The 15,208-nt window shown below is 35.1% G+C and overlaps 1 protein-coding gene across 1 annotated transcript in view; it reads left to right on the forward strand.

Annotated features, from left to right (window-relative positions):
- The window catches only part of CCDC178 (coiled-coil domain containing 178), a 327,539-nt gene that overhangs the window by 98,663 nt on the left and 213,668 nt on the right, over window positions 1-15,208 (forward strand). The window contains exons 17-18 of the mRNA XM_074339729.1: window positions 2,335-2,480; window positions 10,952-11,111. Coding sequence (XP_074195830.1) covers window positions 2,335-2,480; window positions 10,952-11,111 — 306 coding nt within the window. The remainder of the gene's footprint in view (window positions 1-2,334; window positions 2,481-10,951; window positions 11,112-15,208) is intronic.

A 15,208-nucleotide genomic window follows, 5' to 3' on the forward strand; every position in this document is an offset into this window, starting at 1 on the left:
ATTATTACTGTAATTCTTAACTTGATGAAAAATGAGATAAGTGCATTCTAGAAACAGACACTGTGTCTACAAAAAGAAATCATGGGAGAATGTTTTGTGTTTGTGTAATGGCAAGTAGTGAGTATGGTCAGAGAACAGGATACCTCCCAGTTCTAAGAGTGAAAAGAGATGAAGCTAGTGAGACAGGCAATGCCTAGACAAAGAAACACCTTGTGGGCCATGTTATTGAACCATATTCTAAAGAAACTTGCAATCTGCTGTACTATCAAACAGCACTATTAGCATTTATTAAGTATTCATAATGCTGATTGGTGTACAAACAGTACTAGAGACACCGTTTTTATCTTCTAAGATCTTAAGTTCTAAGGCAAATAATTTTATCTTTTACTGTGCATAAGCATTTCAATCATGGGCCAAGCTAAACAATACTACTGAATTTTTACTGTTTTTAACTCCAATTTAAGTCTTAGGTGTAGAATTTGAATTTATTACATTTAGATAACATAAAAACATATTTATTAAATCTTAATAAAAATTAAAAATATAATCTCATAGTAATTTAGAATCTGAGTGTAATTTTTATTACCTAATATTTAAAAAATATGTGGTTTGAAAGTTTTTGAAATAAGGAAATAATGAAAAATGTAGTAAAAAATTAATTAACTGCAATTCAGGTTTCCAGACCATTCGAAGTCTAGACATGAAAACAACTTTGGAAAACCTCCAAATTGCTGAAACCTTTGTGACCCAAGCTAGAAAAAAAATAAGCCAAAGAATGGTGAAATTATAAATGTACTGTTTTATGCCTCTATTCCTATTAACTCTGGTGACACTTCAGCATTCATCAAAGGACATACAAATGGCACTTGGAGTCTCCAAGCTTTTGCTCAATCAAGATATGTAGATTTGTACTCCTGACACATGGCATCTAACAGTTTCTTCTCTCTAGACTCATCTCACTACGGTGATGTCTCTGATATTTTTGATGCCATGGAAGGGGATACACTACTTTCCTTTACTAAAGCCTCACTGATGGTACCTATTTAAGGTGCCAAAATACAATTTTTGTTTTTCACTGCTGTCTGCAGGAAGCACACTTTGTCTTTCTTTCCTTTAGTGGAGAATCCACTGGCACCACCTTCAACATTGCTGAATTGGCTGGTATGGTCTAAACTGTTGAAACCATTGCTTCTGAAGTTTTCTCAGTTTCCCATGAGAATCTTCATTCAAGATTAAGGCATGAATTATGGAATCTCACCTGAAAGTCAAGTTTAGTGATAGATAACATTCAGAGTTGCCCATTCTCTCTTGACTCCTACATACTCATTTTAATCAAACATACCTGTGCCTCTCCACAGTTTTTTTTAGGTTGACTTTTCTCCCACTAATAACATATTCTAATGGACCCATTGAAGAATGGTAGTCAACCATCTTTCAACTACATTCTGGTATTAAAAAACAAAACAGAACAAAACAAAACAACAACAACAACAAAACCCAAAACAAAAACTCATTTATCAGTAGAAAAATTTCAGAACTCCAGGGAAGAAAAAGTAATAAAAAAAAAAAGGGAGGATATGAAAATTCAAACACAGTACCGAATGTTCCAAATCTTGGACAAACAGCAGATTTTTATAGGAAAACAAATGTAAACGATTAGCCATTCTTCTTAAAATCTTAAAAGTAGAAAAAGAATTAGGAAGCATATGGGGGAAAATGGAGGGAAATAGCAAAGCCAGCGATTGAGATTGGTGGAATCAGTTGCAAGAATAGCCCTGATTAGAAGCAATGCCAAATGTGGGAATGGCAATCAGTAAATTAGACACGCAGTCAGTAAATTAGTCAGTCAATATTTATGCCAACAGACATAAAGGGATCATGCAAAGTCAAATCTCCAATCTAGAATTGCACAGGCCAGCCTTGGGAAATCATGCTGGCATTAAGTATCTACTTTTTTTGAAGATCAAAATATATATCCTTGTATACATTAATTGTATATATTTGAAAATCAGTGACCACATGTTTGCATCTTAAAAGGACATACCTTTCAGGTGTGCATGTATGTGTGTGAGAGTGGGGACAAGTTAGTGCAGAGGGAGAGGGGGATAAAGAGATGTGAGGAGAGATAATAGATAGTTTTAACCCATCTATTAGAAAACCTCATCAGCTGTAACAACGGAGAAGAGAACATAAACCTAAGTTATCACTTATATTGATAAGAAGTTACTGTTTGCTTTTCATTGTTCATATGGCGAAACATAATTGTGTCCCTAAATTGCAAGAATTTAAATATCACAGGATTTAAAACAAAACATCCCTGCATTTGTTTTCCAGAAAAAAAGCTCAATGATTTTTAAAGAAATACAGACCACTAAAAGTAAAACAATGCTTTATGAAGAAAAAATAAGTCAATTGACTGAGGACCTAGACAAAAAAGAAAAGGAAAAGAAAGTACTTGATCAGACACTTGACAATTTAAAGTAAGCACTTAAATTGTATCAAAATGTTAAATGTTTAATATATATTTATAAAATAAATAAGGTCAAATTTTCATATTTAAAATTTATTCTTAAAATGATCCACATTTTCTGTTATAGTTGATGTGGAACATATATGTAATATTTGATAATTTTGGTTTAAAAGCACAATCATAAATTGCTTTCATTTTTCATTGCTCCCCTGCGTTTATTTTTATTTGAATAACAGGGAATGCTTCCCTTTTTTCCACGTATAAGAACTTTTATTCTGTATGAAATTGATAATCCTTCCCACTAATTTTACTATTTCCCACTTAGTATGACGTGGTTAGTTACGTTTGGTTTTTCACCCAAACTTTTTTGATAAGTTTTGAGGTAAGAGTTTAGAAATATATATTCTACAAAACCTCATGTAACTTATTCTCATTTATTGTCTTTAAATAGCCAGTCCCCTTATTGGTCAGGGCCATAGCTGACAACGGTTAGTAAGGCATTTCACTCAGAGAATGATCATGCTCTAAGACCCTTAGTATATCCATTGGCCCTCACTTAGAACTTAAGTACTCTTCCTGTTACTACTCTTGGTTCTTACTTCCTATTTTGTAATACATTGAGAACGGGGCTTGGATGGCTATTGAAGGAATATGCATTGGTCATATTTAGGAATTATATTTTGATTTAAATATAGAAGGCTAATACAACAAACAAAACCAGCACTTAAGGGGTAGTGTCAGGGAAACAGTTCTGCACAGCCTAATACTATATACTTTAATAGAGTCAAGTCAATGCACTCAACAAGCATTAGTTTATCTCTTACCATAGAGTAAACATCATTTTCAAAATGATCATATAGCTTTATCTGAAAAAGACTAAATCGTATTCAGTATACCATGTAAGAAAGCAAGGAAACATGTTGCATACTTTGAAAGATATTTATTTACTTTAATAGCTAGAAGAATATTTGGGGGCTGAAAGGTATAACCTGAAAATTATATAATTCACATTAAACTTATAAAGAGCTAATTCAGGAGCTGAGTAATTTTTCTTTTTCTTCAGGATTCTTAACAATTTCAGTACTAACATTTTCTTCCATCCTGTGCTAGATTATATTGCCTTTGAGACAAAAGTGGTCACCATGTCGCAGTGAATCAATTACCTTTCTAAACTTGACAAAAACTCTGCCTTTCCCCAGGAAAAGGAGAAAAAGAATAGCTGACACTGTGTTGTTGTTTACAAATCTATTAATTAACAGGGCTGATATTGGCTATTGTCAGGTAATATTTAAAGCTACCATTGATTGTCTTCCTAACGTGCCAGGCACTTGGCAGGCAATCTAGGTACTGTATCTCATCCACTTCTCACAGAAAATTCTTAAATTATGTGATTATATTCCATGTGAATGCTGAGGAAACAGAAACTCAAGGAAATTCAATGATTGTCCTAATATTGCACAGCTAGTTAGTGCTAGAGCTAGCCAGCTTCAGTCCATCTTGTTCCAAACCATGTGCTCTTTCAACTGTGCGTATTGACTCCCTAAACTGGATGGGAAAGGAAGAGTATTTATTGCAGATAATCATGCACAGTACATGTATAGTCCTGTACTGCACAACGATGTTTTAATCAATGACTAACTGCATATACAGCAGTGATCCCATACGGTTATAATGGAGCTGAAACATTCCTAGCTCCTAGTGACATCTCAGCCATCCTAATATCGTAGCATAACACATTCGTGTTTGTGGTGATGCTGCTGTATATAAACCTACTGCCAGTCACATAAAAGTATAGCACGTACAACTATATGCAGTACATAATACTTGATAATAAATGACCATTACTGGTTTATGTACTTTCTGTAATATACTTTCTATTGTTACTTTAGAGTGTACTCTTTCTATTTATAAAAACAGTATGCCATGTTACACTGGCAGCAGCTTCATACATCTTGTGTTTACCATGTCTCTTGGTTGCATCATTTTCTCTTGTGTTTGATTTAATATCATGTTGTTTTGTACAGTAACACGCAGCACAGGCTTGTAGCCTAAGAGCACTAGGCTGTACCATATGGCTTGTGTGTGTAGTAGGCTAGACGATCTAGGTTTGTGTAAATGCACTCTATGATGTTCACACAATGACAGAATTACCTAACAAGGCATTTCTCAGAGCGTATCCCTGTTGTTAAGCAACACATGACTCTATTAGGGGCAATCTACTGGTACTTTCAGTAGGTGACCATATCAAGTTAAGTGCCAGGCACCAAGGACAAAGAAATGGCAAGTGGGAAAGCATATCTTCATGTCTGAAAATATTTGTAGAGAGACAAACATTGCATATGCAAAACAATTAAAATATGGTGATACAAATAATATCAATCAAAGCCACTGTTGACTCTCACTTAATTTTCTTAAATAAATGAAGGGGACAGAGCCAAACTCAGATCCACAGGACTTTGTTCTTTTTATCGCTATGATAACAGAAACACTGTTTACGTGAATGCATATACACATAAACATACATAGTGTACATAATATGTGTGTGTATATACATACACACACACACACAAATGAAATGCTATATTGAATGCAATCTAATATAAAATGCTTAGGGTAGAAAATAAAGTAAATGTGGTCAAGATTCTGGGAACAATTATGAGAGATTTTTGGTTTTCGCCATACCAGCTCCTCCCTGTATGATTTTCATTGGTTCCCTATGCTCCACAATGTCAATATTAAGGAATATTTACATAGGATATCAGATAAGAATTTTGGATGTTGTTTGCATGAATGATAAAGTGGACAGAACAAGGATGAGACAGATGAAAGCATGGGACCTTATTCCATTTAGAAGGAGAGACTCACAACTAAAAAAATGTGAATAAAAAATCATGGTTTCAAATTTACTGATAACAGTCATAGTGGAGAGAGAGAAAAAAATGAGTACTTTAGTGTTGAGGCTGCTGAATCAAGCAGAACAAGACAGAACTGGATTTGAATTCTGGTTCTGTCATTTACTAATTAGCTTACAGAAGCTAATTATGCTGAAGTTTAGGTTCCTCGTCTGTAAATTGCTATAATAATTATTCTTTCACAGGGTTGTGATTGTATTAAATGAGATATTATATTCAAAGCATTATAACATTTTAGCCCCTCAGAAATCCTGCTGCCCTTATGGCTAACTGTACAAATGATTCAATTTCCTATACTGGTAGAGATGAAAACAAATGTGGGTAACAAGACAATGCTGAACTTTTGTAGCTCTGCTTATTCTGGATTCTGGGTTGCTGATTACCTCTAGAAATTATTTCTAAAGCATATTTATTTTTGCAGCATTATTTTAACAACTTTTTGATGCTTTTTCTACTAGGATCTTTTACATTACTACTGATTTCACCATAAAAATCACACTTCCGTGTCAGGATGTGCTTAGTTACAAATGACAAAATATACACAGACACACATGCACACACACACCCACACACAGACATTCACACACCAGCTTAAATAGGAAAATGTATCAACCTATATAAGAGGAAGCCCATGGGTAAGGTAAGCTGCATGATTGGTTGATTCAGCAACTAATGACTATTTTACTTCCTCCTTTCTAATTTGGACGCCTTTTATTTCTTTTTCTTGTCTGATTGCCATGGCTAGAACTTCCAGTACTATGTTGAATAAAAGTGTTGCAAGTGGTAATCCTTGTCTTGTTCCTGATCTTAAGGGGAATGGCTTTTAGCTCTCCCCCGTTGAGTATGATGTTAGCTGTGAGTTTGTCATATATGGTCTTTATTATGTTGAGCTATGTTCCTTCTCTTCCCACTTTGCTGGGAGTTTTTATCATAAATGGGTGCTGGATTTTGTCAAACAAATGAGTGCTGGAATTTGTCAAATGCCTTCTCTGCATCTATTGATATGGCCATATGATTTTTATTTTTCATTTTGTTTATTTGGTGTATCACATTCATTCATTTGTGGATATTGAACCAACCTTGCATACCAGAATGAATCCCACTTAATTGTAGTGTAAGATCTTTTTAATGTATTGCTGAATTTGGTTTGCTAATATTGTTGAGGATTTTTGCATCTACGTTCATTAGGGAAGTCAGCCTATAGTTTTCTTTATTTGTAATGTTTTTCTCTGGTTATGGAATCCAGGTAATTGTGACCTGGTAAAATGAGCTTGGAAACCTCTTCTCTTGAATTTTTTGGACTAGCTTGAGAAGAATAGATGCTAATTCTTTTTTGAATGTTTTGTAAAATTCACCTGTGAAGCCGTCTGGTCCAGGACTTTTGCTTGTCAGGAGTATTTTTTATTACTGGTTTGATTTCATTAATAGTAATCAGTTGGTTCAGATTTTTCTGTTTCTCTGGATTCAGCCTTGGAAGATTGTATGCTTCTAGGAATTTATCCAATTCTTCCAGATTGTCCAATTCTTTGATGTATAGTTGCTCATACTATTTTCTTAAAATTTTTTGTATTGCTATGTTGTTCGTTGTCACTTCTCCATTTTTATTTCTGGTTTTATTTACTTGGGTCGTCTCTTTTCCTTGATGAGTCTGGTTAAAGGTTTGCCAATTTTATTTATCTTTCAAACAAAACAGCTCTTGGTTTCATTGATCTTTTATATTGTTCTTTTAGCCTCTATTTCATTTACTTCTACTCTGATCTTTATTATTTCCTTCCTTTTACTCAGTTTGCATTTTGTTTGCTGTTCTTTTTCTAGTTCCCTTAAGAGTAAAGTTAGACTGTTTATTTGAGATTTTTCTTATTTCTTGAGGTGCACCTTATTGCTATGTATTACCCTATTAGGACTGCTGTCACTGTATCCCATAGATTTGGGGTCGTTGTGTTTTCATTTTCGTTTGTCTCAAGGTATCTTTTGATTTCTTCCTTGATTTCACTGTTGACCCATTTATTAGCATACTATTTAGCTTTCATGTGTTTGTACATTTTTCAGTTTTTTTTCTTGTATTTTATTTCTAGTTTCATACCATTGTGGCCAGAGAAGATGCTTGATATGATCTCAACCTTCTTAAATATATTAAGACTTGTTTTGTGGCTTAACATATGGTCTGTCTTGGAAAATGTTCCATGTGCACTTGAAAAGAATGTATATTCTGCTGCTTTGGGGTGAAATGCTCTAAATATATAAATTGAATCCATCTGGTCTACTATGTCATTTAAGGCTGCTGTTTTCTTGTCAATTTTCTATCTGGGAAATCTATCCAATGGTATCAGTGGAGTGTTAAAGTCCCCTACTGTGGTTGTGCTACTGTCAATCTCTGCCTTTATGTTGGTCAATATTTGTTTTATATATTTAGGTGTTCCTATATTGGGTGCATAGATGTTAACTAGGATGATGTCCTCTTGTTTGATTGATCCATCTATCATTATGTAGTGTCCTTCTTTGTCTCTTATTATAGTCTTTGTTTTAAAGTCTGTTTTGTCTAATATAAGTATTGTTACTCCAATTTATTTTTTGATTCCATTTGCATGGGATATCTTTTTCCATCCCTTTCCTTTCAGTTTATGTGTGTCTTTCGATTTGAGGTGTGTCTCTTGTAGACAGTATATGCATGGGTCTTGTTTTCTTTTCCATTCAGCTACTCTAAGTCTTTGGATTGGAGTATATAATCCATTTACACTTAAACTGACTATTGATAGGTACATAGTTATTGACATTTTATTATTCATATTTTTTATCTTCTTTGTTTGTTTCCCCTCTTCTTCTTAAAGAAAGCCTTTTAATATTTTTTTAATACTGCCTTGGTGGTAATGAATTTCTTTAGGTTTTTTCTTCTCTGGGAAGCTCTTTATTTCTCCTTCAATTTTAAGAGCTAGACTTGCTGGGTAGAGTAGTCTTGGTTGTAGGCCTTTGTTTTTCATCACTTTGAATATTTCCTGCCACTCTCTTCTGGCCTACAAAGTTTCTGTTGAGAAATCAGCTTATAGTCTCATGGGCGCTCCCTGTAAATAATTAGTTGTCTTTCTCGTACTGCTTTTAGGATTCTCTCTTTGTCCTTAACCTTTGCCATTCTAATTATAATGTGTCTTGGTGTGGACCTATTTGGGTTCATCTTGCTTGAGACTCTTCACTTCCTGGGCTTGCATGTTTATTTCCTTCACCAAGTTAGGGAAGTTTTCAGTCATTATTTTTTCAAATAATTTCTTGATCCCTTGCTCTCTCTCTTCTCCTTTTGTTACCCCTATGATGCAAATGTCATTATGCTTGATGTTGTCCCACATGTCCCTTTAACTATCTTCATTTTTTAATTCTTTTTTCTTTTTGTTGTTCTGATTGGGTGTTTTCTGCTACCTTGTCTTCTAAATTAATTATTCGATCCTCTACTTCATTTAATCTGCTGTTGATTCCTTCTAGGGTATTCTTCATTTCAGCCATTGTATTCTTTATTTCTGACTTTTTCTTTATGGTTTCTATGACCTTCCTTATGTATACTCTCTCTTTGTTGAAGTTCTCATTATGTTCCTTAAGCATTATTATAACCAGTGTTTTAAACTCTGTCTCTGTTAGATTGGTTACCTTCATTTTATTTAGGTAGAGCTGGAGGTTTCTCCTGCTCTTTTATTTGGGATATGTTTTTTTGTTTCCTCATTCTGGCTGCTTCTCTGTGTTTGCTTCTGTGTATTAGATAGATCTTCTATGTCTCTCAGTCTGTGCCAGTTGGCCTTCTGTAGTATGTATCCCATGTGGTCCAATGGTGCAGTCTCCCTGATCACCTGTTCATGTGTTTCAGTAGTGCCCCTTGTGTGTGTTGTGTGTATTCTCCTGTTGTAGTTGAGCCTTGATTGCTTTTGGCACATCAGTGAGTGGGATTGACTTTCAGGCTGACTGGCAGTCAGGATTGGCTATGTTTCCAGTGTATGAGCTGCTGTGTGGGGGCTGACCCTTCAGAGGGGGATTCACCCCAGTAGCCCCTTGTGCCTGTTGAGATCATTCTTTGGGTGTTTTGCTTGTGGGTCTAACAAGGTAGTGCTCTGGTGTGGTCTGAAGCCAGCCTCTGGGTGTGTTGTTTCTGATGTCTCTTGGGAGGGGCTCCTGTGCAGGCCTACTTCGTCCTTGCCTGTGACTGGCCCTGGGCACCTGGTAGGAGCTACAGTGCTGTATGTGGTTGGTTGCTGCCTGTGCTGGACCTGGAGACATGTAGGCATGGCCTCGCTGTGAATCAAGGCTGGCTTCTACCAGTATTGGGCCTCAGGCAGCTTAGCAAAAAGGCCCAGGGCCACCCTAGGCCTGTTGCCAGCTGCCAGATGTCCATAAGTCTCAGCTGTTCAAAGAAGTTCTTTAGATGTGTGGGCTGGGCTGGTTGACCCAGTATTGAGAGTGTCCTGTGAGATGCAGCCCTAGCTGGGTGGGGCAGGGTAACAGGAAATCATGAGGAATGGCTGGTGGTTTTACAAAGTTAATGCAGATTCAGTTTTTGCAGCAGTGCCAAACCTGATACCACTTCACAGAATGACCTGAGAACACCTTGGCTGGCCACTGCTTGCCTAGGGCCCACAGATCCTCGAGAGCCACCCAAGAGAGGCTGCGGCAAAAGTTGCGGCTGACTGCCCACTACCAAAATTTCTCCAGGCTACTGCCGCCCTTCCACTGCTGTAAAAAACTTCCACAGCTTGTGGGGCATGGCAAGCCACCCAGGAGCTGACAGTGCCCCAGGCGATGCAGCACCAGCTGGGCTGGGCGGGGGCCCAGGCTGTCTTCAAGGTGGTGCATGCCCTTGGATTATACCAGAGTAATGCATTCTCAGATTTCACCCTTAGTGGGAGGGTTCAACATAGGTAATATGGCACCTTCCTGTAGGGTACATGTGAGGCAGGCTCCACACAAGGACAGTGGCAGCTATCTCTCCAGCCCTTGCTCCGAATCCACACAACTCTGTATGTCTCTTGTACTTCTTGAGTTGCCACCCCTCCACTGGAGCCAAACTGTTTTCAAGCAAATGAGTCTGTTTGTTGGCCCTTTAAAAGAACACCTGGGTTTCCAGCCACCTTCCGTCTGATGGAGTCCTTGCTAATTTTCACAGCCAGATGTTATGGGGACTCCACTTCCCGGCACACGACCCCTAGGCTGGGGAGTCCTTATGGTTCTGGGACCTCTCCCTATTCAGATGGGACCACCACCATGAAGGTGTCCCTCCTAGTGTTCAACCACTACCTGTGGGTTTAGGTCAGCCCATTTTGCATCTCCTCCCTCCCTACCAGTCTCAATGTGGCCTCTTCTTTATATCCTTAGTTATAGGGATTTTGTTCAATTAGTCTTCAGCTAATTCTTGAGGTTGATTGGTCCTTGAGGTTGTAATTTTGATGTCATCCTGGGAGGCAGCAGGCATAGCATTTATCTAATCCACCATCTGGGAACTTCTCCTCAATATTGAGTCTTTTAAAATGTATCATAAGTGTATTTTAGGAAATAAATTGTAAATTGATTAGTGGTAATTGCAATTCTTTTTTCACAGGAACCAATTTTTAACTATGAGATTTAAAAAGGAACATGCACAAGCTATGTATAATCATCTCATTAGTGAAAGGAACAAATGTAAAGAGAGAATCTATGAAGAAGACCAGAGACATAGACTTCTCATTACCATGAGGCAAAAAACTCTGGAAGATATTAAAGTGAGTATTATTTTTTGACTGTTTCAGAATGAAGGAAATATAGTGATAGTCATAATAGCAGCTAGTTTGAGGCACTCATTTTTCATCTTGAAGTAACAAAGATGTTTAAATTTAAAAAACAAATCTGTTAGCATAATAAATGTGCAACTTGTCATTTTTTTCTATGTAATTATAATATATTCGTACTACAATATTATACTTTTTAGTGCATTTTATGTGCACTGTCATTTTTTACTGCACTTTTATTTTGAAGGCTAATGATGTAAAAGTATAGGTTATATTTATTACAGAGCCATTTTTATATTTTTAATGAAAGATGAGAGAATAGTTACATTTTGTTTCTGAATAAACATACTTTGAATGTTTACTTAGCACTTTTTTGAAAAATAAGAATATTTCATGTTCTTGTACTTTAGAAAAATTTTGCATATGTTTTAGTTTCACTGTAAACTTACTAATTAGAAACAGGAAAATTATATGATAAAATGTACTTTTTAGATCTCAATACTTGTTAAGCTTTATAAAGCTATGCGTATTACATTTTTATATAAAATATGACTAAGTGATATACATTTACTGAAGTTATTCCTATACTATTTTACATTTTGTAATTATTTTTGTTATATTTAATTGCAATAATAAATACCAGGGTTTTTTCAATTTACTTATAAATATTACATATTTTTGAGAGAAACAGTGGGAAATTACTTCTAAAAAATAAAGAATTCTACCAGATTTTATTGAAACTATTTCCTACAAAACTATTAAAGATTTATGTAATATCATAATATATTTTTATCAGCTATTTTTGATCCTGATATTTATATATTAAATTATAATATATATTTAATATATTCAATTGCTTTTTAAAATGTTTTCAATAACATTGCTAATACACTTTTTAAAAAGATTATCTGGAACAAATATACATTGAAAAACAAGTATGTGTAAATGAACATATCATCTTTAATGCTAGCTTTAATACCATCAAAATTATTAATGAAAGATCAATACTTTTATTAATAATGGTGCTAATTAACAGTCTTTCATTTGAAATATAGTCATTACATAGAAATAGGTTTTGTTTTGTTTTGGCCTAAAAATCTGAAAATAATTGGTGCCATCTAGTGGCAATAAATGATGCCTCTTCTTGGAGGAGTTCCTGGGACATTGACGGCTGAATCTCAGATATGTGAGGTATGAATAGCTGGGGGAACTTAAACTCAAATACACCCCTCAAAACAAGAAGACTTAAGTTATTTGCTGACGTAAGTATCATTCCACACCACATATTTTATCACAGCAGTAGAATTAGTTGTTTGAATTTAACCACATTTTCCAATCGTACTGGTGCTGAGAACACAGTGGGATTTCAGTAATCATTTATTGACTAGCATTTCAACACTTTAATGGAACAATAATAAGTAGTGAAATGGCAAAATATGGTCAGCAGGAGAGAGACAAAGGAAAAATCCCATGTAACTATCCCCTCAGTAACTGAGATTTGTACTTCTTTTCATCCAAAAGCCTGTCTCTGTCTTCCCATTCTGAAGTGGACCTATCCACATTCACTTGGATACATCACTTTTTTTTCTTAGCACCAATCTCTTTCTGAACTTGTTTTGTTCATTTTTACTTGTTTTTTGTCTGCCTACATTCTGCTGTAGTAATGTATTTTCTATGAGGAGAGGAGATTTTCTGTCACATTCTCTGTATCCTAAAAACTCTGAACTGTGCCTGGCACAAGGGAGGCACACAATGAGTACTTGTTGAATGACTGAATGAATAAATGGATGAACATATTCTTATTCAGTAATTTTGTTGCCAACATACATGATAATGGCTAAAAGCTGGAGCATGTCAGAGATAGTTTCCATACTGCACCAGCATTGTACTTTAGAGAATACTCATGCTGTGTGCAGACGCTAACTCTTCCTCTCATTCTCTCTCTCCTTGATAATGCTTGAGAAATTTACCATTTAGTCTGTTCTCTCTAGGTGAAAATTGTTAAATTGTCTATTGCTTTCTAACAATTAAGGATTCTGCTAAATATCTCAATAATGCTTTTCAAATAACCTTGAATTAATAAGAAATTGTCTCTAATCAGTGCTGGCATAACTCTTTATTATATACATTCACTGTATGTGATCAGAAGCATGGAGTTTGAACATGCAAAGTTTAGAGATTGATACATGCCATCATTAGTAACATTGTGTATTATTAGAATCAGTTATTGGTGTTAAAGAGTGGCAAGACAAAGAGAAAAGCAGTTAGTTACCAACAAGGGATCCCCCACAAGACTGTCAGCTGGTTACTCAACAGAAACTTTGCAGGTCAGAAGGGATTGGTACAAAATATTCACAGTGATGAAAAGCAAGGGCCTATAATCAAGAGTACTCTACCCAGCAAAATTATCATCTAAAACCAAAAGACAGATAAAGAGCTTCCCAGACAAGAGAAAGCTAAAGGAGTTCATCACCACCAAACCAGTATCACAAGAAATGTTAAAGAGACTTCTTTAAGAAGAAGAGGAAGAAAAAAGATCAAAAATATAAATAACAAATGACAATAACTACATATCTATCAACAATTACTTACAATATAAGTGGATTAAATGCTCCAAACAAATGACAGGGTGGCTGAACAGATATTACATATGCTACCTATAAGAGACTCACTTTGGAGCAAAAGACACACACAGACTGAAAGTAAAGGGATGGAAAAATATATTTCATAAAAATGGAAATGAAAAAAAAGCTGGAGTTGTCATACTTGTATCAGACAAAATGGACTTTGAAATAAAGGCTATAACAAGAGGCAAAGAAGGACCCAGTAATCTCACCACTGGGTATTTATCTGAAGAAATTGAAAGCACTACTTCAAAGGGATATGTGCATCCATATGTTCATTGCAATAGCCAAAGTATGGGGGCAACCTGGGTGTTTTTGTTCATCAATGAATAAATGGATAAAAAAGATGTAGTGCATATACAATGGAATATTATTCAGCCACGAAAAAGAACAAAATCTTGTCATCTGCAGCAACGTGGATGGATCTAGAGGGTATTGTGCTGAGTGGAGTAAATCAGACAGAGAAAACGAAATGCCATATGATTTCACTTACATGTGGAATAAAGAACAAAATGAATAAACAAAAGAGAAACAAACTCAAAGATACAGAGAACATTTTGATGGTTGCCAGATGAGAGTAATGTTGGGGGGATGGATAAAAAAGGTAAAGGGATTAAGAAGTACAAATTAGTAGTTACAAAACAGTCATGGGGATGTAAAATATGGCATAAGGAATATAGTCAATAATATTGTAATAACTATTATATCAGATAGGTGCCGGATTTATCAGGGTAATCATTTCTTAAGTTGTATTGATATCTGATCACTGTGTTGTACACATTAAACTAATGTAATGTTATATGTCAACTGTAATTGAAAAATAAAAAATACATATATTTAAAAAAAAGAGCGGAAAGACAATGTGATTCTTCATAGAAAACCTATTCTCATCCCTTTTTAGAAATTGGATAAAATAAAAATTTGTAAATGTATGTATAAGGTAAAGCACTGCCAGAAAGAATCCAGTCTTATTAGGCATTATTATAAATGTTATAAATGTGGTGTTACTGTTCTGGGGTAATCCCTCTGGGTAAAACAGTTGATCACAATAATGGATCACCTGAAGGAATTGTTTAATAAAAGCCTTTATGAAAGCCACAATGGAATTAATTGAGGACTGAGAAAACACACCGTTGAATTAGAAATCCAAATAGCTAATACAATAGATTAAGACAAAATATGCACAATGTTGATAACATATACGTATAATGTGGTTCTGGAATTAAATCCAGTTGTTTTCAATAGACAATTCATGTCAGATATCTTTAAATGATAGATTTGTTTAAATGTTATGGAGATTTTACTAACTGCCTATAATTTGCAAATGCAATTGCTTAAGATTAAAATTTCAGTATAACATCTAAATATATTAAGCAAATGCTAACATATATGAAGGGAGAAATAGATAAAAATACAATAATAGTAGGGGACTTCAATACCTCAGTTTCAACAATTGATAAATTGTCT

The sequence above is a fragment of the Rhinolophus sinicus genome, linkage group LG09 (assembly GCF_036562045.2).
Source record: "Rhinolophus sinicus isolate RSC01 linkage group LG09, ASM3656204v1, whole genome shotgun sequence".
Lineage (NCBI taxonomy): Eukaryota > Metazoa > Chordata > Mammalia > Chiroptera > Rhinolophidae > Rhinolophus > Rhinolophus sinicus.